Here is a 22,624-nt window from a genome sequence, read left to right on the forward strand (position 1 = left end):
GTTGCGTTGCGTTGCGTTGCGTTGCGTTGCGTTGCGTTGCGTTGCTTGCGTTCCAGGACCGGTCGCATACTATTAAAAGCCTGTGGCACAAGACATTTATTTATTTATTTGGTGTTCATTCATTGAACTGTTGTGCGCTGCCTGTTGTGGGTTGAAATCAATTAAATTGTTTTTGGTTGCATTGAAACTTATAGGTTACGTAACTTGGGTTCTTTGATTTGACTTGAATTATTTTTTGTTTCCTTCTTTTTTGTTCATTTTGAAACTTGGTATCCTGCATGGTCTAAGGTTTATTTCTTAAAGCTATACTGTGTAAGTTGCTCAACTAGTGGTCTGTAGCAGTATAGCAAACCGCGGTCGCGTCTGCTTTTTTCGGCCGTTTTTCGGCTTGAACCGGGCCTTCAGACCACCGCGTCCGCCTCTCCGAGACGCATCTATAGAGGGGTCTCGTGTGCCTCTACGAGCAGCGGTTGGGGAGTTACATGCTAGACTTCTAGACCAGTGTAAACAAAGCTGTTGAAGCAAGCTATTTCCTGAAAAGACGCAAGATGCACTGTAATTGGCCGGTAGTGTATCATGTGTGTATGATCTGCGATGTGATTGGCCAACGTATACACAACGTATACAGATGATGCAGATTACGTCATTTTGCCGCGAAATTCTACCCCCCTCACGGCTCATAGAAAACATAAAGAGAAGGCTTCAGAAGCTGAAAATAACGGAGTGGGTGTTCTAAAACTTTAGCGATTTAACAGTTAGGACAATTTTAAGATTTGTTTTATAAAAAAAGTTACATGGTATAACTTTAAACTTGGTGGTGCTATAACAGGCCGATTTGTGTTTATTGTCCTATAACTCCACCGATCAGTGTAAAACTTTGTATGCTAACTTCCCAGAGGCCAGGAAAAACCTTTGCCCTGCATTTATCACATCTGCCTTTTATAGTGCCACCAGGAGGCTGACTTATGTAAAACACATTCTTTGATATTACTCCTTCAGATTTTATCCAAAAATCCGTGAATCAGTACAAAGTATCTCTATAGTGATGTAATCACGCATGATTTTTCCGATGTCATATTCTATCCTAATTGGCTAACATTGGATTCCAAAGTTTGCAGGATTGCTCCTTTTTGAACAAAATGCCTCAAATCCTGAACACAGCCTGCGATGTGCGAGAAATCTTGCACGCACAGCACATTCCCACTAGGTCAAGGAACAAATACCACACTTATCACATTGGCCTGTTATAGCGACACCAGCAGGTCAACTTTTGTAAAACACTGTTTTGAAACAAAAGGTTGCCGTGAAAGGTTCAAGAACACATGGCACCCATTTCACATTGGCCCATTATAGCACCACCAGGAGGCCACAATAACCTACCTGACCTGGCAGAGACCTAGTGCTCGGAAGAGCACTGCTTTTAGTTTTTCTTTGATTTCTTTTCCCACTTCTCCTGCTTTTTTTTCCTTGCTGCTTTCTTTGCTTTTTCTTGCTTAGCCACTTTATCGCTGCTTGCAGCTATATTATTTATTTTTGTATTTGTCGCATCCCTAAGACAAAAATTTGATTAAAATAAATGTACCCTCATTGATTCCGCATGGGGACCCAAATGCATTTTGAGTAATCAATAGAAAAGAAAAGTCATTTTAGGGGTGAACTACTCCTTTAAGCCCTGCCTCTTACAGCCTCTGCCCAGATGGGTGATTTGAAAGATTACGTAGTGGCATAGGTAGCACAGGGGGTGGCACGTACAGCACTGTGTATAAAACGTAACAACTGGACAGTGGATTCAGAAAGGGGTCACGGGTAGACAGAGGAGGAAAGTCATGAGGGCTTCTCTAGACACACACCTGCTCTCATACATGCAGTTGACCTTGACGTTGTTCTCTTCATTCTCTGCTCTATCTTCCTCACCTTCCTCCTCTTGTGAGTTACAGGCACAGTTTAATCTCAGCAGAATGCACAAAGCTGGTGACGTTGTTCTGGGTGGCTTATTTCTGATCCACTTCTCCTCTGTGTTCCCCGAGCTGTCTTTCACCTCTGAGCCACAGGAACCCTCTTGCTATGGGTGAGTATCAATAGCAAGCAAGGCGATAGGTAACGTGTTTTGATGTGTATTAGTTCTACAAAGAGACATAATCCCTTTAATATTTACAGTGTTACATGCATGGTGTGTGTGTTAGATTTGACATTAGAGGCCCGGACAGCTGGCGTAGCGGTCCGGGCACTTAGGCTCTAATATAGAGTTCTCAAATGTCTTTACGAACCCGACCCTACCAATTAGGGCCAGGTCTTCATTTTCAGGTCCGTTGAGAACTCTTCTCTAATACTGTAGCCTGATAGCGTGTTGCGGGTTCGGCCCCCTTTCCTGTCTGACTTCACTTCACTATCAATAAGGGCATAAAAAGCCCCAAAATAAATTGATGATATAGCAAAACAGGATTGGTTGAAGTTGTATATTTCTACACAGATGCATATTCAAGGTTACAGTGATATGTTGTGTGTTAGATTTGACATGAGAGGGTTCCGGCATGCACAGACCATGGCATTTGCCATCAGTGAGATCAACAGAAACCCCAGCCTGCTGTCCAACGTGACTCTGGGATACAGTCTCTATGATAACTGTCTCACGCTGAGAGTAGCATTCCGCGCAGCGTTGTCAATGGTCAGTGGGAGAGATAAGAGGTTTCAATTGGACGAGAGCTGTGTCGGGTCACCCCCAGTGCTTGGAATTGTGGGCGACGCTCTCTCAAAAAGCACCATTGCGATTTCTAAAATATTAGGTTTGTACAGAGTGCCCATGGTAAGTTGTCTATACCTAAATTCCCTTTAACCATACCTACTTTGTGTATGATTTGTTTGCTATCTGGTTATTTAATTATTTAAATTATGATAAATAATGTATTTGGTATTTTGCAGCATGAAAGACATTACATGGAACCAGGAAATTATTTCTGTCATTTTAGATTTATTTGCCTGTATAAAATAGCATTTATACAAGCCCACAGTACAAAGCTTGTATCTGCTAATATATTAATTAAGACCTTTTTAAACCTAATGAAGGAGCGGAATGAAAAAGACCATTACTGCATCAAAGGTAATCAACAAACTACTTATTAGTGTAAAAACAGGTCAAATATTGGCCAAATTGTCAAATAATATAACAGGCAAAAAAGAAGAAGGAAAAAAGAAAGGAAAAAAGAAAATAGCTGATGTGCATTGTACAGTAGATGGGGTATTTTCATAATATTTATCTGTGGTCAAACTAAATGTAATGCCTTGACTCATAATTTCCAAGTGCTTGTAGCCGGGGAGCCACAGGCCCAAAAGCTCAAAGAATAGGGTTTTACCTGTGATGTCATGACATACTTTTTATTTTTGTTTTTTCTATTAATTTGGTCATTAAGGTACACAGAATGAGAGGCCTGCTCTGTCGGAAACATTGCGAAAAAAAGTTATGGCCATTTGTATCACTGTCCCATCGACTTCACTATACAGGAAAGAAACACACCAAAATAAATATGCTTTAAGTAGCATGTGAGGGGTCAAACTAGGGGTTCTTGATGATTCCGAATCCATTGTAAGCATTTGTTTTGCATGAAAAACATTCCTTGGGCTAGAAAACGGACCAAAATAATGGTGAAAAGTGATGACTCATCACTTTTCACAGGTTTGAGAGGCTGAAATATAGCCCAAGGAATGTTTTTCATGCAAAACAAATGCTTGCAATGTTTTCAGAATCAAGAAGAACCCCTAGTTTGACCCCTCACATGCTACTTAAAGCACATTTTTTTTGTGTGTTTTTTCCAGTATAGTGAAGTCAATGGGAAACTTTTTTTCGCAATGTTTCCGGCAGAGCAGGCCTCTCATTCTGCGTACCTTATTGACCAAATTAATAGGAAAAACTAAAATTTGGAGTATGTCATGACATCACAGGTCTTCTCTCATTTTGGCACAGTGGCTCCCCGGCTATTGTCACGGTGTTCAAACAGCAGATCTACAATCTCACAACACATTTGTTTTCTAATTTATGGAATTGATTAGATTTTTCTTTTGTTTCTTTATGAAATTACTGATCAAAATCATTTTTTTATTTTTTTTAATAAAATAATTTCTAAAAACAAAATGTAGGAAACAAAAAATGTAGTGACCCATAAAAATGTGACCCCGTGTTTGGTAACTAGTGTATTACAGAACAGATGTTTTCTGCCTTCTTTCAGATAAGTTACTGGGCCACATGCTCCTGTCTGAGTGACCGGAATCAGTTCCCCTCCTGTAACTGTCCCAGAGGTCAAGACAGTGACTTAATTAATATAAATATGTGTTTGGTTTGGTTTATAATTCATGTGCACAATGGGATTAAAAAGGTAATTTCATGATAAATAATTGGTATTAAAAAGTACAAATAAATATGTTAAAATGGTTATATATCACATGGATCTAAGGTAAAAACTGATGTGCCTGTCATCAAGAGGGTGTACGGTAATTAGCGCACAGAGTTACACCTGGTCAGAGTGAAGCCTGTCAGATCAAAGCAGAGTTACAGAGAGAAGCCACGCAGAAAACTCCAGAGAGAAACAGAGAAAGAGAGAGAGAAATATTAACATTGCTACAGATTCTGCACATGGTTCAAAGGCGCAAACGGTAAATGCTCTTTATTGTGTCTTGCATTGATATGTGATTGATTTCTGTATTATTGTAAAACGTATACTTTGCCAGAGAAACTGCATTTGTATAATTAATGCAGCTGTGTGGACTGATCAGAGAGGACTGCTTCACAATGATTATGGACTCAAATGTACTGTATGTTTTATTTTCTTATAGTTTTCACGGTGTCATGGTGTCTATGTCTGTTGGAGGAGATTGGAGGAGTTTTGTGACATTAAAAAACCTGAAAGACATCTGTATGAGGCGTGGACCCTATTCATTGAACCTGTGACAGCTACAGTGAAAACGTAACGCCCAGCGTGGTCCCCAAGAGAGAACGACAAAACTCCACGCCAGCGTTGTCCCAGAGAGAACTTGAACAAGGCAACGTGACGGTGAAAGAACAGCGACCGACAGAACGCTATCATCGTGTCGTGGAGAGAAGGTCCGACGGAGAGGAAAGAACTGACTGCTTTGAAGAATTGAAGCTGCAGTACCGCGGTGCCACCCACGGAGGGCAGCATTGTTCATGTTCAGTCTACAGCTGCAGTCAACAAGAGACTTTGCGTGCGGACTGTTTCATCGCATCAGCGTCATCGAAGCACTACACAAGCAGCAAGGTTGCATCATCATCCCAGACGTCAAGGTTTGACAATGCACCCCATTAAGAAAAGTAAAAAGATAAAAGAGCTATAAAAGTTACAAAGAAGAATTTAAAAGAAAAAGAGATTCTATACAATTACTGACTGTAAATTGTTATTTTGCTGTTTTTCTGACATTTCATTGCAATGTTGTTTGTGTTTGAGAGTTTAGATATTGAAAACAGAGTATAAGAGTGCACAAGGTATAATATTTTGAGTGAGCTATATACAGTATTGTATTTGGGTTTGCATTCATTATTTGCAACAAGGTTCTATGTGCATTTTGATATACTGCAAGTTGTTTTTTGAATTACATCATGCCTTCTGACGGTGAAGAACCACAAGGTGATGAGACAAAGATTGAGTCTCTTCAAAAAGAATATGAAGAACTAAAAGAACAGCTAAAAACAGAAGATGATGAAGAAGAAAGAGAAAAGCTGGAGACACTAATAGGTGAAATTCATGCTAAATTAGAAATACTCAGAGTCCCACAAGGAGAGCCAGCATCCACGTCAAAACAAGACGGAACACGGAAATCTAGTAGAGAGAGAAAGTTAACTCCAAAAATGCAGGAGCTAAAACAGCAAGAAGTATCCAAACTGGAGGGTAAATTTGAAGGTCTCTACGAAATTTGGAAAGGATATGTGAGAACTGCACGGGCAAGTCTGAAATATGAGTGCTCTGATGGTGAATTGCTTGAATTTATTGATCGTGTTGCAGTGTCAGAGGGACGGTTAAAAGATGCGTATCATAACATACGAGCACAGTCAACACCCTCCTTTGAAATTAGGAGAAGAATCGATGGCTGTGTAGACCTAACAAGAGACCTGATCGATTTGATTAAAACACGCCAGACTGAATTGGGATCGGAGTTTAATGATGAAGCAGAATTAGCAAGACTCAATGAGGTGTTTAAAAAGGAATACGCCCAGTCTGTAATAGAGTCTACAATATCTAAATCTACTGTTAGTAAGCAGCTGTCAAAGCATGGATCAGAACGACCAAGTGTCACTGCAAAAATTGTAGATTGTGCAGCAGAATTGGCTGCAAAACAGGTAGAAATGCAGATGGAGGATGCCATTGCTGCGCAAAAACAAGACATGGCAGAAAAGAAACAAGCTATGGCAGCGCAGCAACAAGCTATGGCAGCAGATATGGCAGCGCAGCAACAAGCTATGGCAGCAGATATGGCAGCGCAGCAACAAGCTATGGCAGCAGATATGGCAGCGCAGCAACAAGCTATGGCAGCAGATATAGCAGCGCAGCAACAAGCGATGGAAGCAGAGCTTAAACGGCTAGAAAATGAGAGGGATGTACAAGTACTAACTGCCAAACTTAAGGCATACTCTGAAGCTGACCAAAGTGAAGGTTGTGATAACGGATCAGTTCGGAGTAAAGTTATCATTCCTCATCCAGTACCTAAGATGGAAATAAAAAGTGGATCAGTTCGGAGTAAAGTTATCATTCCTTATCCAGTACCTAAGATGGAAATAAAAAGTAAAATATTATGTAAAGATAAAGTACAATCAAACAGTACAAACAACGAAGTGTCATTAGTACAAGCCCTTCATGACACAATGGTGCTTACCAGACTTCCTGCACCTGAGCCTTCTATCTTCACGGGCGACCCGTTGAAATTCCTAGAGTGGAGCATGAGCTTCAAAGCGTTGATTGAGCGCCGCTGCACAAATATGGCAGACAGGCTCTTTTACTTATCAAAATATATCAGTGGAGAGGCACGATCCGTGTTGGAAGGAAGCTTCTTCAGAAAGGATGAGGAAGCCTACGACCAGGCCTGGGAGGCATTGAATGAGCGCTATGGCCACCCATTCATAATCCAGCGAGCCTTCAGTGACAAACTGAAGAACTGGCCAAAGATTGGTTCACGAGAGGCAATTAAATTGAGAGAGTTTGGTGATTTTCTTAAAGCTTGCAGCAATGCCATGCCACATGTGAAGGGGCTTGAAGTGCTCAACATATGTGAAAAGAATCAAGAGATGCTTCAAAAGCTTCCTGACTGGGTGACCTCTCGTTGGAATCGAATGGTCTCTAAAAGCCTAAAAGAAAATGAGGAATACCCTGGTTTCAAGGAATTTGCAGAGTTTATTGCACAAGAAGCATACATTGCGTGCAACCCAGTATCCTCACTTCATGCACTGAAGCCTAATGAAGAGAGGCAATCGAGAGAAATTAAGCGCCCAAAGGCAAATGTGTTTGTCACAAACCTAAGTACCAGAGATAAGCCAAAAACAGAGGAGAGTGGTTCAGAGGAGGCTTCCGGAGAGGAGGAAGCAAAAGCATCCTCGAACACAATCAAATGTATATGCTGTGGAGAGAGCCACTTCATCTACAAATGCAAGACATTCTGTGACAAGTCTGCTGAGGACAAGAAAAAGTTCATTCAAGACAATAACCTATGTTTCGGCTGTCTAAGAAGAGGACACAAGTCAAAAGATTGCAAGAAAAAAGCTACTTGTAACATATGTAAGAGAAATCATCCGACACCCCTTCATGAAGACCGTCCTGTTAAGGACAATACATCTTCTCAGGATGAGCAAGTAGAAGCAAGTACTTCTTCTCTTTCTTGCTTTGTAAACAGTGGTGATGGTGGGAGCACATCCATGATAGTACCTGTATGGCTTTCCACAACCACCAATCCTAAAACAAGGACACTAGTATATGCCCTACTAGACACCCAGAGTAGCAACACCTTTGTAGACAAGGAAGTGTTAGGCAATATGGGGTTAGTAAGAGAACCTGTCAAGTTAAAGCTTACCACAATGATGGGAAAAGACGCCATCATTTACACTGAGAAAGTGAGTGGGCTAAGAGTTAGACCACATAACACATGTGGTTATGTGGACTTGCCACCTGTCTACACCAGGGACTTTATCCCACATGAACGCTCCCAAATTCCTACCGTAGAGACAGCCAGAAGGTGGGAGCATTTGAAAGATATAGCAAAAGATATGTCAGAGATGATCAACACCATCAAGGTGGGGTTGTTGATAGGGTTCGACTGCCCTAAAGCACTGGCGCCACGAAAAGTAGTCACAGGAGGTAGCAACGAGCCGTATGCTGTACGGACAATCTTGGGATGGAGCATCGTTGGCAGTGCACCGCAGGAAGAAAGGTCAACAGAGGTGACTAGCCTGTGTCATCAGATCATAGTCAAGGAACTGCCTCAAAAGACAGCAACTGCTGTCACCAGAGCTCTTGACACAGAGAAAAACAGAGAGACAAACACAAAGGACGACAGAGACACAGAGAACAAGAGTCTGGAAGAGGAGATGGAAGTCTCAAAGAAAGAGACCCATTGCACTCACAAAGTGGTACCAGAACCTGAAGAGGAAAGGAAACACAACGTGCAAATACATGCACATAAAGACAAAAAAGAGGAACCTGAGAATGGGAGGTTACATTTTCTCAAGTTCATGTCCAACAACAGAGAGGTGTTGGAGTCAAGTCCTGAGCAAGCCATTAGAGTTCAAGATGTAGATTATGACAAGCCGCCTACCCAAGCTATGGTGGGAGTCAAACAGAGTGTGAACAAGGACACATTCTCCTTAGAAGTCACTTCGGATGAGAAACCAGTAACACAGAGTGGAATGCGCACTACTGTAGTATCTGTGTTCGACCCCCTAGAGGTCCTATTCCCCTTCCTAGAAAAGTGCCAAAGGGGTATTGGCTAAAGGTTCTTTTCACTAATATGAGGTCTGATTGAACTAATCTGTAAATATTTACTTGAGTTCCTATTGATGAGTGAAAAGAAATGGGTATAATGTGAAACAATGTTTATGATGGTGTAACGAATACTTACCTGTGTGAAGTGTTAAAAAGATTTCATTGTACCTGAAGGTCAAAGGTTTTGAGTCAAGAGTTAAAGACTGGTTGAGAAATTACTGAATTTATTACACAAGTTCATCCTAAATTACAGTAATTTGGTGGGAGTGTAACTGTCCCAGAGGTCAAGACAGTGACTTAATTAATATAAATATGTGTTTGGTTTGGTTTATAATTCATGTGCACAATGGGATTAAAAAGGTAATTTCATGATAAATAATTGGTATTAAAAAGTACAAATAAATATGTTAAAATGGTTATATATCACATGGATCTAAGGTAAAAACTGATGTGCCTGTCATCAAGAGGGTGTACGGTAATTAGCGCACAGAGTTACACCTGGTCAGAGTGAAGCCTGTCAGATCAAAGCAGAGTTACAGAGAGAAGCCACGCAGAAAACTCCAGAGAGAAACAGAGAAAGAGAGAGAGAAATATTAACATTGCTACAGATTCTGCACATGGTTCAAAGGCGCACACGGTAAATGCTCTTTATTGTGTCTTGCATTGATATGTGATTGATTTCTGTATTATTGTAAAACGTATACTTTGCCAGAGAAACTGCATTTGTATAATTAATGCAGCTGTGTGGACTGATCAGAGAGGACTGCTTCACAATGATTATGGACTCAAATGTACTGTATGTTTTATTTTCTTATAGTTTTCACGGTGTCATGGTGTCTATGTCTGTTGGAGGAGATTGGAGGAGTTTTGTGACATTAAAAAACCTGAAAGACATCTGTATGAGGCGTGGACCCTATTCATTGAACCTGTGACAGCTACACCTCCTTCTTTAGAACAATCCCAAGTAATGTTTTCCAGGTGAACTGCTACACACACACACAACAATGCTGTTGGTATAGACCAGGGGTGCCCAAATGACATACCCCTAATATATATATATATATAGTCAGCTCCCTTCCCGGCTTCTAAACACACTAAAGTAGGCAAACCCTCTAATGCAACGGTGTGTTTTCAAGAGTCAGTAGCATTCTAAGGAACCTTAAAACCTACCGCTTCAATACAGAATGGGACGAAGACTTTTTTTTCCCTTATCAAGTGAGTTTGTCTTATAATGTAATGCCAATGCCACTATTCCAAAGCCGCCTCAAGTAAAACATTTTTGGGTGGATAGATCATGTTGAGCTGGTCATTTTAAAAGTAGTTCTCAAATCAAAAAAGTGTGGGCCCCCCTGGTATAGACCCCTTATCAGACAACATTACACTGATAAGAACCAGTATGCGAGCGCAGTTCGGCACCGAAACAACAGGTTCTGGGGATCTGTCGGAAATGATTACATGAAAGAGTAACCTGTGCGTTCAGTCTCAATGTTTGTAAACAAATAATGTATCTATACAGTCAGTACGAACTAGTTCATTTTCCACACGCTAGTGAGTCTCTAGTGAGTGTAACTGAGATTGCATTTCACCTCTCATTTTGCTTGTGAGTATTACTGCTGGAGCCGAATAAGGTCTTTATTGACAGCATCAAATGAGAATCATTAGACATTTAGACATTAAAGGAGATTAAAGGATTGTTTGCTATGGTGCAATATGGTCGTGGTCTACTTCCATAATTATGGATGTGGGTGGGTGGGAGGGAGAGTGGTTGTTCTTATTGCCAGACCCATGAAATGGGTAGGCCTACATAAGCAAATGTCGGTCTGTCTGTCCGGGTTTTCTATATAAAGGGTATATATGATGATGACATGATGATGACATGCCTACAAAAGGCATGATGTCATAAATGATGATGACAGACAGGGGGTCTGGCACAACCAGGTTGACCTGGTCTAGTTGCCAGACCCATGAAATGGGTAGGCCTACATAAGCAAATGTCGGTCTGTCCCTTTTCTATATAAAGGGTATATATGATGATGACATGATGATGACATGCCTACAAAAGGCATGATGTCATAAATGATGATGACAGACAGGGGGTCTGGCACAACCAGGTTGACCTGGTCTAGTTTTACTTACACTTGTGACCATGTCTACAGAAGTGCCAATTCAAAACTTCACATGTCCTGCCATTGGCAAGACAGTAGATGTTCAGGGGATTTGCAGTGCAGAACATTGAGCTTCTCTGACTTTGACGTTTAAATCTACCTATTCCCTTTTCAATGGGAATCGAGTGATTTCTAGCATGCGAATTTCTGCAAAAATACACTCCATTCTCCATACAAATTTGAAAGGCAAAACAGGGAAAGAAAATCTGTGGAAAAAAATGCATTTGCAGGAAATTTTCATGAAAAGAGCAGTAAAGTAAGTTCATTTAGGCTATGTGTACTGTGTTGTAGAGTTTGTATTATCTGCTGCAGCCTGTAGCATAAATTGCCCAGTTTGGGAACCTGACCTTGATCTTGAAGTGGGCTACTTAGTTGTTGAAGATGATGTTTATCATTATCATTATCTTAATACTTCAATTGAATCCAGACTAGTCCTTTAGTGTTAAGTAGTAGCTACTCAATGAGCTGCAGTCAACACACTACCTCTCTTCCAGTGGTGGAAAAAGTACTCGGATTCTTTACTTAAAGGAGGACTTTGCCACTTTTCAACCCATCTTCATAATAGGTCCTCACTAATGTTCATAATAAAAATAGAACATTTTTTTTCTACTCTGTCCAAGTCTCTTAGGAGAGCTGTGGGAAGTTCCGAAATCCATCGTCTTGTGACATCATCATTTTCAAAAAAAAAAAAAAAAAACAATATTTTTGAAAATAATATTTCGATTTTTATTATTGCAAGAACAATGGCTTACACTTTAACATTGCAACTTTTCAAGAGTAGAAATCCTGCATTTTCTATTAGCTTGGATTCATAATCGATGATGTCAAAAGACGATGGGTTTCTGACCTGCCCACAACCCTCCAATGAGAAAAAAAAAGAAAAAAGAAAAAAAGAAAAGCAATTTTTTAGCGAGGACCAATTATATGAAGATAGGTTGAAAAGTGGTGAAGTACTCTTTTAAGTACTTTTACTTATCAATACTGCAATATAGAAATAGGCCTACTCTGTTACAAGTAAAAGTCTGGAATTCAAAATGTACTTGAGTAAAATGTTTAATGTATGTTTGGTAATAATAATCAAAACCAGCTAACTAGTAACTAAAGTTTAAAAGTAATTGTAGAAAAAGTACAATATTTGCCTCTGATATGTCGTGAGAAAAGAATATTGAAAAATTGAAAACACTTTGAAGTATTCCAAAACTGTACTTAACTGCATTTGTATAAATATACAGTACTTTCCACCAATGTATGTGAAAAGCCAAAGTGATTCCATTCTTTATTCAATCAGATGGAAGCTACGCTCCAGATTATGAGGCGGTTTGAGTGGACTTGGGTTGGAGTGGTGTTTATTGATGATGATTATGGCCGCGATGCTGCCCAAATCTTCCAGTCTGAGCTGGCCCAGTCGGGTATGGGTTGTCTTGCTTATTTTGAGGCTCTGCCTTGGGACCACGACCCAGCTGAACTGCAGAGGATTGTCACTGCGATGAAGACATCCACAGCTCGTGTGGTCATTGCATATGGATATGGGAGCTATATAGTTGATCTGATGGAGGAGGTTTGTGTTATGCAATGTTGTGTTAATTTAGGGATTCATAACTATAAGAAAGAATCAGAAAGTAGTTGTATTGAACTGAAGATATCCCTCCATTTATGAACATAAGTTGGAAACCAGTACAAGTGAGAAAAGTGGATTGAGGAGCGCCCGTTCTTTTTTGTAACTTTTAATCTAGGCCCATGGAGGGGAAACAAACAAGCGTTATCGTTTTTATTTATTTTTTGTGCCGGGACAGCCCGCTCGCTCGCCTGGCGCCCCGGCCACATTCCCTTCCCGTTCGGCACGGCTATCCCCTGGCCTGCTGGGCTTTCCCACTTGTACTGGTTTCCTAAAATGTACTGTGACATAATATAATCAACAGGTGGTAAAGCAGAATGTGACAGGTCTGCAATGGATTGCCGGTTTGGGCTGGATAAGAGAGCCTAATCTCCACTCACCTCGCTACATGCCATACCTGAGAAGCACCCTGGGTGGTGTCATCCGTCATGGAGAGATACCAGGTCTCAAGGACTTCTTGTCAAAAACACATCCTGACAGTGATCCTGACAGCAGACATCAAAATACCATAGTCTGTCTTTTTTATTATTTAGTATTCATGCTGCAATTTCATTGTGGTGAATGAATATACAAAGTGATTAATATCTTAATGTAATTTATCTGTGTTTCCGTAGGTGAGGCAGTTTTGGGAGAACACATTTCAGTGTAAATTTGCACCCCTTCCTTCAGGGTCGGTGGATGATGGTGGAAAGGTGTGTACTGGACAAGAGGACCTTGGAACAGAGGCAACGTCATTTCTGGATGTGTCTGAACTCAGGATAGAGTATAATGTGTACAAGGCTGTGTATGCTCTGGCCCATGCCCTGCATGACATGTTGCAATGTGTGCCAGGAAGAGGGCCTTTCACTGAGCACAGCTGTGCCAGTTTGCAGACACTACAGCCATGGCAGGTGTGATATGAAGTCACGGTTTACTTGTTAATAGGGACTTTAAGCAAGGATGGCTACAGCAGTCCGCTCCGGCAACCGGTAATAAATCAGTGCCCGATAGAAACCTGCTTGCTGTCGCAGCCCTTCCTACTACGGCAGAAACTACAGACACTTCCATCAAGTGTCTACAACGTGATGCGTCACCTTGGGAAACAAAGGGTTCAGTAAAAGGGGTGGGAACCCGTCGCCGGCGGAGCCGTCCTGAAAACCGTCATTGATTAAACTCCATTGTTTCTGGTTGGAGTCTCATGACATTGGTAGAACTTGACATAGTAGGGTATATATATATATATACAGTGACAAGGGAACCAACCAATAGGACTGACCGACTGCAAAAATGTGTACGTACTGACTGACTGACTGACTGACTGACACGAAGCTGCGAAATTTCTCATGGTATACTTCGGTGGCAATAAACATAGTTTTTATTCGGATGCATGCTGAGATGAGAAGAGAATGTTTTTCATAATGAAGAAATGGCCACTTTTTCATATTGGCCAAATTATTTAAGGCCCCTTTCATAGACTTGGAAGAGGTCATTGTCACTGCAGTATGCCAGTGCAGTTTATTCTTTTTATTTTTCAGCACACAGCACAAGTACCCAAGCAAATACAGCAACAGTCCATCTCAAAGTTCTGTTCATATTGTCTTGATCTTCAGTAGTTTCGATATTCATAATTTTACTCACCATTTCTAGCTCATGTATTATCTGGAAAAGGTCAACTTCACCACATCATTTGGTGATCATGTATCATTTGATGAGAATGGTGACGCTTCACCAATCTTTGATGTCATGAACTGGGAGTGGCTTCTTGATGGAAGTGTAAAAGTTCAGAATGTAGGTGTGGTCAAGAAGTCAGCCTCCGCTGGGATAGAACTCATCCTTGATGAAGACAGAATCTTCTGGAGCTTTGAATCTACAAAGGTCTCTTTGGCTTTCTAAAATGTTGAGCTCATAATGTGAATGTATTATTTTGTATTGTTCTTATTGAACTTTTAATCTGTTATTTAATGACCCCTTCCATTAAGGAAAGGATTCCAAATAAGCTTGCCGGCTTCCTTTCCTTCCACAGTATGTCTTTTAGGTCGGACAGCGATTAACTAGAAAGATGCAATTCTGGGAAATTGCAAGTGTGGTTGCCCTGACACTTGTCACGAGGAATCCGCTGGGAAATGTATTTTGTCTTACCATTTGTCCCTTTCGTGCCCATATGGATATCTCTGTATCTGTCCGTCCATGTCTCTATTTGAGTGGTGCTAACCATCCTGTCCTTGTCCCTTTTATGCTCATATATGTTTATCCCTGTTTATCATGTTATGTCATCATGTTATGTTAAAAAGGCTCCAAGTGTATCGAACTGACCACCCTAATTATTACCACATTAAGAATGGTGAGCGTTATTCACCTTAAGACGCAATGCATTATGGCTCTCTCTCTCTCATTTCATGCGTAGCGGTGAATGCCAGCCAGATGGTACATTCGCTCGTCTACAAACTTTATTATTGTACAGCACTGACGTGCCTGTGTGAGTCCCTGACGATTAACCGCACTCAGTACTGTCTACCCTACACATCTATTCTGCAACCTATGTCTGTATGCCTACCTGTGCCTACCACTCCAGTAAAGCTGCCATAAAACCATCTTCACTCTCCTGTCGAATGTGTCCTGGCTGATGCCCCAGGGGCGAATGAGACAAACCCACAGTACTTATACAGTCCTTATCAAACATCTCCAACATTATGCAGACCAGGTGTGGCTAACTTTGTCAAGCACAGTTTAGGGTGAGATATGGGATCCGGCTTCCTCTGATCATTTGTTAACCCCAAATTAAATGTGTCTGGTTTGACTATTTTTAACAAAACTAAAATAAACTCCCAATGAATTAAATGGTGAGCTACTATGAATTTAAATTTTGTAAACAAAATATAACACGTACTTTTTTTAAGTTTTATCCCTTTTAACAACCTTTTTAACCACGGGTCGGGTAGGGTGTCTTAAGGTGGCCCTAGCAGATACGACTAATCATAAATCAGGACGCAGCGGCAGCAGCAGCAGCAGTGTTCAGTGGAGAGAGAGTAGAAAAGTCAAAGAGTTAAACAGATCACCCCAAAAATTGTCAAAGTGAATTCATATTATCATCACAATGGGAAGAGATTGTTGACAACAGTGTTACAACTTCCATCATATATTGATTTGTTTTTATTTTTCGTTGCACGATGGTGTTGAACGGATAACATTTATGTGTTAGTCTGTGCTTGGCTTGCGTGCGCGTGTGTGTGTGTGTTGTCAGAAGGGCAGCCGGCCACAGGTGACGTTCATTATATTATTATGTTATTTATTATTGCTTATTGTTGTGTACTAGCAATGGCCGATAGGGGGAGCACTTTCACCCCCTAGCTCCATTGAATAGGCGCCAGTGCGGGAGACATCTATGATGTCAGTCATCTTCATATTTGGGAAATGTTTTGATATAAATTATTAGCAAAATGCAAGCAGACGAGTCCAGATGAAGCCTGTCCAATTTGATATATGGCCCGGCAAAGTGCATGCCACCAAAACAGTGGGAGGAGTGGCGCGGCAAAATAAAGTTTATCCAGAAAGAAGGATGGAAAGAATAATAAAGTCGGACAAGTACTATAGTCTGGGCAACCACACTAATTAATATTGTCTGTAGCCTCCTCGGTCAGTGTGCAGTGAGAGCTGTTCCCCTGGAACCCGTTTGGCCAGAAGGAAAGGAGAACCTGTCTGTTGCTTTGACTGCATCGCTTGTTCTGAGGGAGAGATCAGCAATGAGACTGGTAGGTTTATGTAGCTACAGTAGCTTATCTTACTACAGTAAATAGTAACTGTATACTTGTCTGTCCCTTTAATCTTGCCCTCTTTGTTAGACTCTACAGAGTGCACCAGCTGTCCAGAGGACTTCTGGTCCAGTCCCCAGCGTGACCACTGTGTCCCCAAGAGCATGGAGTTCCTCTCCTACCACGAGGCCCTGGGGATCTCCTTGACCACCATCTCATTGCTAGGCACACTTACCTGTGCCATTGTCCTGGGAATCTTCATCTATCACAAAGACACACCCATGGTGCGCGCCAACAACTCAGAGCTTAGCTTCCAACTTTTGACGTCACTCATGCTATGCTTCATGTGCTCACTTCTGTTCATTGGACGTCCCAAGCTCCGGACGTGTCAGCTGAGGCATGCAGCGTTTGGGATCAGTTTTGTAATGTCTGTATCGTGTATTCTGGTAAAGACTATGGTGGTGTTGGCCGTGTTCAAGGCCTCCAAGCCTGGAGGAGCAGACATCATGAAGTGGTTTGGTGCCATGCAGCAGAGAGGAACGGTTCTGGTCCTTATTTCCATCCAGGGAATAATCTGCATCGCCTGGCTTATGACTGCGTCACCAGCTCCTCATAAAAACACTCTGCTCCACAGTGATAAGATAGTCTATGAATGTGCCGTGGGATCAACAGTTGGTTTTGCAGTGTTGCTGGGTTATATTGGTTTACTGGCACTCCTAAGTTTCCTCTTAGCATTCATGGCCAGGAATCTTCCAGACAACTTCAACGAAGCCAAGTTCATCACTTTCAGCATGTTGATCTTCTGTGCCGTGTGGATAGCCTTCGTCCCAGCGTATATCAGCTCTCCAGGCAAATATGCAGATGCAGTGGAGGTATTTGCTATTTTAGCATCTAGTTTTGGCCTTTTGGTGCCTCTGTTTGGCCCAAAGTGTTATAACATCCTGCTAAGACCTGAGAGAAACACTAAGAAGTCCATTATGGGTCGAGCCGGCACGAAATAGCAGCAATTATTTCGCACCGCAATTATTATATAAAATTAGCATTAGCATTTTAACGTTAGCATTATCATTTTTAGCATTAGCATTAGCGGAAGTAGCGATGAGCGGTTAGCCGTTAGGTCTGTCGGACCACCCATCGAGTTTGAGAACATTAACATGTTGGGAACTGGAGTTATGGATGTTTAAAGCCCAGCCAATAGGAAGAAAGAGGGGGCGGGGCTTATTAGCTCGTCCCTATAGGCCAAGTACTCATGCCAAGTTTCGAGACGGTACCATGCTGCAAACTGGAGTTATAGCTCTTTAAAGCTCAGCCAATAGGAAGACAGGGGCGGGGATTAAGAGAGGCGAGGCTTAGTTAAACCAATGAAGGTGAAGAACTCTGAAACAAGTCAAATGACACCACCCAAAAGCTTGTATGACAAACAGTTGATGAGTTATAGCCAAATAAAGTTTTGGCCAATCAGAAGAGGGGGCGGGGCTGAAACGAGTCAAATGACACCATCCACAAGTTTGTATGAAAAACGGTTGATGAGTTATAGCCAAATAAAGTTTCGGCCAATCAGAAGGGGGCGGGGCTAAGTTAAACCAATTGAGGTGAAGAACTCTGAAACGAGTCAAATGACACCACCCACAAGTTTGTACGACAAACGTTTGATGAGTTATAGCCAAATTAAGTTTCGGCCAATCAGAAGAGGGTGTGGAGCTAAGTTAAAACAATTAAGGTAAAGAACTCTGAAACATGTCAAATGACACCACCCACAAGTTTGTACGACAAACCGTTGATGAGTTAGAGCTAAATAAAATTTCGGCCAATCAGAAGAGGGTGCAGGGCTAAGTTAAACCAATCAAGGTGAAGAACTCTGAAAAAAGTCAAATGACACCACCCATAAGCTTGTACGACAAACGGTTGATGAGTTATAGCAAAATAAAGTTTTGGCCAATCAGAAGAGGGGGCGGGGTGAAGTTAAACCAATTAAGGTGAAGAACTCTGAAACGAGTCAAATGGCACCACTCACAAGTTTGTACGACAAACGGTTGATGAGTTATAGCCAAATAAAGTTTCGGCCAATCAGAAGAGGGGGCGCGGCTAAGTTAAACCAATTAAGGTGAAAAACTCTGAAACGAGTCAAATGACACCACCCACAACTTTGTACGACAAACGGTTGATGAGTTATAGCCAAATTAAGTTTATGCACATAAGAAGAGGGGGCGGGGCTAAGTTAAACCAATTATGGTGAAGAACTCTGAAACGAGTCAAATGCACCACCAACAAGTTTGTACGACAAACGGTTGATGAGTTAGAGCCAAATAAAGCTTCGGCCAATCAGAGGAGGGGTTAAGGCTAAGTTAAACCAATCAAGGTGAAGAACTCTGAAACAAGTCAAATGACACCACCCAAAAGCTTGTACGACAAACGGTTGATGAGTTATAGCCAAATAAAGTTTTGGCCAATCAGAAGAGGGGGCGGGGCTACGTTAAACCAATTAAGGTGAAGAACTCTGAAACAAGTCAAATGACACCACCCACAATTATGTACGACAAACGTTTGATGAGATAAAGCCAAATAAAGTTTCGGACAATCAGAAGAGGGGGCGGGGCTAAGTTAAACCAATTAAGGTGAAGGACTCTGAAACAAGTCAAATGACACCACCCACAATTATGTACGACAAACGTTTGACGAGATAAAGCCAAATAAAGTTTATGCCAATCAGAAAAGGGGGCGGGGCTAAGTTAAACCAATAGAGGGTATGCACATGCATAAAGTGAATGGCAGATCGAGTGGCAAATCGGGTGGCAAAGTGAGTTTAACGTTGTTTAATGCAATCAGATAGGACTTTTCTGTTTGGATATATGGGCTGTCAAGGCAAAAAAATAGTTTTTTGCCTCAGTAGGCGTTCCCACATAACTTCCGGGTATGATGATGATGTCACACGCATACCCTCTATTAAGCTGAAGGACTCTGAAACAAGTCAAATGACACCACCCACAAGTCTGTACGACAAACGGTTGACGAGTAATAGCCAAAAAAAGGAACAATCAAGTATCGACCAATCAGAAGAGGAGGCACTTCCTGTTTGGCGAAGGAAGTTTGACGCTTCGCCACAGTCACCCCGTTTTATGAAAACTCGCGATTTTGATAACTTTTCATCGTTAACGTGTCTTGTGTACGCTGAGCGAATTTGAAGTGTGTTAAAGTGTGACACGTGAAAACGGCCCAAAATGCGCCAAAACACCTCAAAGAGGTCAAAATGGCTGACTTCCTGTTTGGTTTCGGACGTGGCGCCAAGAGACTTTTTTGTGAGTCCGGACATGATACAGGTGTGTACCGATTTTCGGTACACACCTGGTAGGTGAAACCGTATAGTGGGGCTGCACCATTGAAATTTTGTAGGGTGCGCTGTTGAGCCATTAGGCCACGCCCCCTATATATCTTTTTTTTAAATACGTAATTTTTCACCACTTGTGATGTGCATGCAAAGTTGCGCAACTTTTGGAGTACGTTTGGCGCCTCAAAAACGCAATTCATTCGGCGGAAGAAGAAGAAGAAGAATCTTTACAATTACAATAGGGTCCTCACACCACTGTGTGTGCTCGGGCCCTAATAATTTTTGCAATTACAATAGGGTCCTCACACCACTGTGTGGTGCTCGGGCCCTAATAATTAAGGCTCCTCCACCTTGGGCCCTAGTAACTCAGTCACCCCCCCCCCCCCTCCCCCCCCCCTTACATGAGCCAAAGGGTCATTTAGGTGCAGAGTTGAGTTGCTGCGTGTCATATGGTTATTGTAGAGATTGCTGGCTTGTCAGAGGTTAGCTGAGGTGAGGAGGAGATCAAGTTCTACCAGTTCTACCTTATCAATCCCAAACTATGTTTTGGTACGGTAGCTTCAGCAGTTGTTGTTTCTTTCCACTGTGGTGATAGATTGATGAGAAATCTTCTATCATGATGAGAAAGTCTTAGACCGTGCATTAGTTGTGATACAAGATATGTGCAACAATGGAAATAGAAAGGTCATGTACTGTACGTGACATACCGGTACATGACCAGTGATTAGATCATGATAAAGGGCATGGCAGGATTTAAAGGAATCCAGTGTCACAACTACTTTAATGCAATGTCTCCTAACTTTAATCAGAGGTGAGCAGATATATAAGCTGGAGGTCTGATGGTGATTGTGGACCCAAGTGGTTTCCACTGACTATGATTGTGGAGTGTTACAACAGCATTATAGTTATTTTTGGACACTTTCAAACACTTTCTCTCAAGGGTTTACTTGTCCAGTGCTGCCCTCCTTTGCTTTTGTAGCAAATAGATCCTTCTGAACAGATCTGTTTTTGATATTTTCCTGCACAATTTGTCACTGCGGTCCCATTGACTTTAGTTGTTTCATTGTCTGACCACACCATATGTCCAAAAACTAGGTTTGGGGTATAGTTACTTCTAGCTGTTTTGTTCTCATCTGATGCCATCATAGCTGTTTTGGTCTCATCTGATGCCATCATGTACAGTACCACAAATATCCTGCAACATATTAATGAGCAAGTCATCCCAACACAATTATGTACTCATCAAAGAACATATTTATATAGACTATATTTTTCATTGAAAAGAAATAAACAAAATGGGCCAAGGACATAGACAAGTCTTGCAATCACATTGGCCCCACGGGCTTGTCTATCATGTGAATAACAGCCCCCCTAAAAATCTGGCGCACTGCCAATAGCCACGCACAATGAGGGCCTCTCCAATTCCTTTTCCCGGGCTGAATCAGGGGCCCAACACGTCACTGGGAATGCAGTTAGTGGCGCGGGCTCCAAACGTTTTATCAGATAACTGCAATAGGCGGTGGGTGAGCCAGAGGTTTGGGAAGGCTATTGTTGTTGACCTCATTTCTGTGCTTTTTTAAGTTTTATAATGCAGTGTAATAATGCTCACATCACTTTTGTCCTATGCTTATCTGTCATGTTCGCTTGTCAGATGACCTTTGGCTCCTAGTACATTAATCACAAAATCTCCACAATAGTACAGTAAAAGGAGAAAGGACATCACATGATTCAAGTGTGCGATTTACATTTTGTTAATAGAGGATGTTTGAAATGTTTTAGCGGTTCTTAAAATAAAACCATACATTGCTGGCCTCATACTGTATGAATATTTATTAATATTTATTAGAAAATGAAATTACAGCAGAGATTCCTGCTGATTTGTAGTAGGCCCATCTTATCAATGAAATGAATTAATATCAATCAATAAAAGCAGCGGAAGTGTTTCTGTACACACATTTGTAAACTGAAGCATATTTAGCCAAAATATGTTACCAGAACCAGCTCTCGATGTTTATCTTTAGCCACCGACCGTGTGTTTCTCTCAATCCCTGGCGAATGGCAGCTGTTGGTAATTGTCAGGTTGTCTGTGAGTGTGAGCATGACCTCTCCGCTCGCTAATGTTCCATCGCCATTGCGGGGTGTGTTGTTGTTCCGACGTCTCATTAATCCAACGTAGTGTCCGTCTGACCCATTACTCCCCGTTACTAACCCTATCTCTGACCCTTATAACCGCACACATAGCCACGTAGTCGGAGTAATGAGACGTCAGACGTTCATAATCCAACAGTTTGTTGACTCAAATGCCATTACGGGGGCTTTTTGTAATTTGCTGGCATATAGGCTACAACAGATACAATTTACACAGTCACTGACGCCTCCAGCACCAATTTACCTGTGTTAATTTAACTCTGAGAGGCTACAAGTTGAACCAAATGGACTTTTGGTCAAAAACATAATTTACAAAAACATACTTAAGCATATAACGTTTGTTATTACTAGTATATGACATTTGAGACAGGCACAACTGAAGCAGCCTATAGTCCCATCCCAGATTATCCACTTAAGGATCCCGCTGTGTAGCACTGCATAGAAAGTAGCATATCTACAAGCTCACAACACATAGCATCATGTTGTGCTTATTAGAGCTTGTAGATCAGCCATTTTTGTTCCGCACCACCAGCACGCAACTAGAGTTACTGTGCTAAATAAGGACGTATAACACTTGGATTTCTGTTATTCGGCTCTCATTCTTTATAGCATATGGACAAGTGTAATGCACACCTGCCTGCAGTGTACCCAGCACATTCAAATGATATTTG

At 41.5% G+C, this 22,624-nt stretch overlaps 2 protein-coding genes across 2 annotated transcripts in view; both read left to right on the plus strand.

The window, feature by feature from the left end:
• Positions 1–1,826: 1,826 nt before the first annotated feature.
• LOC308281527 (extracellular calcium-sensing receptor-like) overlaps positions 1,827–22,624 on the plus strand; it is a gene marked incomplete at both ends in the record, with an annotated part of 71,569 nt that continues 50,771 nt past the window's right edge. Inside the window, one exon of the mRNA XM_080721745.1 lies at positions 1,827–2,068. Coding sequence (XP_080577871.1) covers positions 1,827–2,068 — 242 coding nt within the window. The remainder of the gene's footprint in view (positions 2,069–22,624) is intronic.
• Positions 2,543–17,481, plus strand: LOC308281528 (extracellular calcium-sensing receptor-like; the record flags this gene model as incomplete). The annotated part of the gene is made up of 5 exons (XM_080721746.1): positions 2,543–2,638; positions 13,367–13,642; positions 14,379–14,606; positions 16,357–16,480; positions 16,571–17,481. 5 exons carry the CDS (start codon positions 2,543–2,545, stop codon positions 17,479–17,481), a joined length of 1,635 nt encoding a protein of 544 aa, XP_080577872.1.

The sequence above is a fragment of the Nannobrachium achirus genome, assembly GCF_963921795.1.
Source record: "Nannobrachium achirus genome assembly, chromosome: 3".
Classification (NCBI taxonomy): domain Eukaryota; kingdom Metazoa; phylum Chordata; class Actinopteri; order Myctophiformes; family Myctophidae; genus Nannobrachium; species Nannobrachium achirus.